This window comes from Terrapene carolina, unplaced genomic scaffold (assembly GCF_002925995.2).
Source record: "Terrapene carolina triunguis isolate 2854851 unplaced genomic scaffold, T_m_triunguis-2.0 Scaffold194, whole genome shotgun sequence".
Taxonomy (NCBI): domain Eukaryota; kingdom Metazoa; phylum Chordata; order Testudines; family Emydidae; genus Terrapene; species Terrapene triunguis.
This window is the reverse complement of record NW_020664545.1, coordinates 3,544,236-3,547,014: the sequence shown is the minus strand read 5'-3', so window position 1 is coordinate 3,547,014 and position 2,779 is coordinate 3,544,236. Positions and strand designations below refer to the sequence as shown.

At 57.5% G+C, this 2,779-nt stretch overlaps 1 protein-coding gene across 1 annotated transcript; it reads right to left on the bottom strand.

Moving 5' to 3' along the window:
- Positions 1-291: 291 nt before the first annotated feature.
- GADD45B (growth arrest and DNA damage inducible beta) lies at positions 292-1,708 on the bottom strand. The gene is made up of 4 exons (XM_024204461.2): positions 1,479-1,708; positions 1,241-1,342; positions 750-966; positions 292-449 (listed from the first exon to the last, which is right to left on the bottom strand). Exons 1-4 carry the CDS (start codon positions 1,520-1,522, stop codon positions 336-338), a joined length of 477 nt encoding a protein of 158 aa, XP_024060229.1. The 5' UTR covers positions 1,523-1,708; the 3' UTR covers positions 292-335.
- Positions 1,709-2,779: the final 1,071 nt, after the last annotated feature.

Here is a 2,779-nt window from a genome sequence, read left to right as displayed (position 1 = left end):
AGAAACACGTCGTGCCTTGCGTACAGGATTCAAGCGCTCCTCACATCCCAGGAGCGAGTCGCCTTGATTCAGTCATTCCCCCAAGCGCGTCTCCTGCCAGCCTGCTCCAGCGAGCTGCTCCTTTAACGGTCTCCACGCAGTCACAGCCCCTTCGCTACGGCCAGTCGCCCGGCGCACCTCCCTTTCCACGCACACCATCGCTGCCGGCCCATGCTCGCTCCTCTCCGTTACTCCTTAGCTTTGATTTTGATGGGGTGGTTTTTTATTTTTTAAAATGTTGTTTTTTTGGTTAAAAAAACAGGAATTCAGCACAAAACGAGAAGGCGGTGCCCAGCTCAACGCTCCAGCAGCGGGACGTAGGGGACCCACTGGTTATTGCCGCGGCTTTCTTCACAGTAACTGGCCACTTCCTCCAGCCCTTGGCTCTTCCAGGAATCGGTGTGGGGATTCTGGTGGGAGAGAACATACAGATCCAACCGTTAGCAACAAACACAAACTTCCTGGACGTCACCCCAGCCCATTCACGAGACATACTTGAGCGGTGACCCACACCACTGGCTGTTCGGGAATACACACATCACTGAAGCAGCTTGGCTCAGCCCCAGGTCACGTGGCTGCCAATTTTAGCCCTGCATCAGCACCACTGCACAATACAAGCTCTCCCCTACAGGCGGTGGGATTGGCTCCCAGGTGATGGACACCCACCCCTGCTCGGCAACCCCTGGCACCCAGCACCACAGGGGACTCACCGTCACTAAGATGCAGTGCAGGTCCCGGGGTTCGTTGTTGTCCTCCGAGCTCTCCCCGAGGACCTTGGCCAGCCGCTGCATGCCGGACACCCGCAGGATGTTGATGTCATTGTCGCAGCAGAATGCCTGGATGAGGGTGAAGTGGATTTGCAAGGCGATGTCACCCTCGTCTTCTTCATCAATGGCGAGGAGGCAAAGCACCACGCTGTCTGGATCCCTGCAGGCAAGGGGAGGAAGCAGGCGGGTCAGGATCAGGGGGAGACAGACCCCCACAAACTGACTGTCCATCTAAGGAAATGAGTCTCCTACCCCCCCCCCCCCCAGCTGCTGCTGAGCGACAGCCAATGGCAGAGCTGGTCCTCTCTTGCATCTTTCACACACAGATCCCTCCCACCGCACCAGCTCCAACAGATCTGAGCTGGGCACCCCCCCTTTCCACCAGCCACGTCAGCTGATCAGAGCCGGCACACGCCAGGGGCAGAGATACTTACACATTCATGAGCTTGGCCGACTCATAGACGCCGACTGTCAGGCAGTCCTGCCTCTGAGCCGCCACCAGCAGCTGTTCCACCGCCTCGCTCACCGTCTGCATCCTGGGGGAAAGAGAGGGGGGCAGGGGGGAGAACCACATTAAGGCTGGGCGGCTTGGGAAAGGCCCGCGGGCGGAGAGACACGGAGAAGGGTCTGGGCATCTGCTCCTGCAGCCTCGCCAAGGAGGGAGACACTTACTTTTTGGCGGTGTTGTCGCAAGCAACCAGCTCTTCCAGGGTCATGTTGCAATTATAATCCGCACCGGCTTGAAGTCGGGAGGGAGAAGCAGCCACCCGTAGCCCCCCAGCAGGCAGGAACCGTGCAATAATCCACTGGAGGAACCAGGCTCGCTCAACCTTCTCCGCGATGTCAGAAACGCCACCTGCGACTCAATCCGGTGTCACTCCGAATCAACCACCCCGGCTCCGCCAAACAGTCTCAGCGGCAGCAACAGCTGAAGGCGCCTTTTATTGCCTCGCCGAAGGGGGCGTGGCCTCTCCTTTCCTATTGGTTCTGCGGCCACAAAGGAAAAAAACCCGGTGCCAGCGGATTGGTTCTCGCTCTGGGGAAAATAGCAAGTGGCCCCCACGTGGGGCGGGGAAGTTTTGCAAGGGTTGGATTTGCTTAAAAAAAAAAAAACCACGAGAGAGTTTCGATTGAAATTTCCCAGCAGTTTTTGTTCCTGTGCTGGGCAGAGGCATGGGATTTCCACAGAGCTCTGGGCTTGCAGCCGAGGGGGCAGGTTTGCAAGCTGTTTTGTCCAGGGGGAAACAAACCTAGGCGAGATCCCTTGCTGGAGAATTTGGAGGGGCTATTTTTAGAGGAAATGACTATCCCAAGAGTTTGAATTCACATGCATGCCCTTGGAAATCCCCCCACCCCCCCGGCCGTCCGTCCCCGGGCTTGCTCTGCAGCCGTTCGGGGACAGAAATCACATCCAGGCGAGGATGCATTTTGCAAAGGAAAAGCAGGGACGTTTTATGCAAAGGGAGAATCGTTAGTCTGTGTGTGTGTGTGTGTCTATATTCCTAGGACTGAGCGCTGGGGCTGCAAACAGCAAACTTGTCTGGTGAATTCCCCGCTCTGCAAGGGTCCTTTGCCTCCCTTCTCCCCCATTTGAGCAGGAGTAGGCAGAAAACGAAGAGCACCCACTGTGTGTCGGGTAGGCGGCGGAGGGGAAAGGATGAGTTCATCATGAGCTTTTCGAGCCAGTCATGGTTTCTGCAGCTTGCAAAAACGCTGTGACTCGTTTCACAACAACCCCTGCAGCGTGCATCATGTTTCCTTGGCGGGGGCCTTTCCAGGTTGTCCCCTCTTTTCCGCCTCTGCGGCGCGGCTCAGACCCCAGGTGCGGGGCTGTGCAGACAAGACTTCATGGGCGCTGCTTCTGATGCACGCGCTGCCCGCTGCAGCCCGGGCTCGCTTCGGGCTCGCGCTCCCGATGGGCGCCGCTTGGGTGGCAAGATTTATTTCAGGCAGAGAATGAACCAACCTCCCAA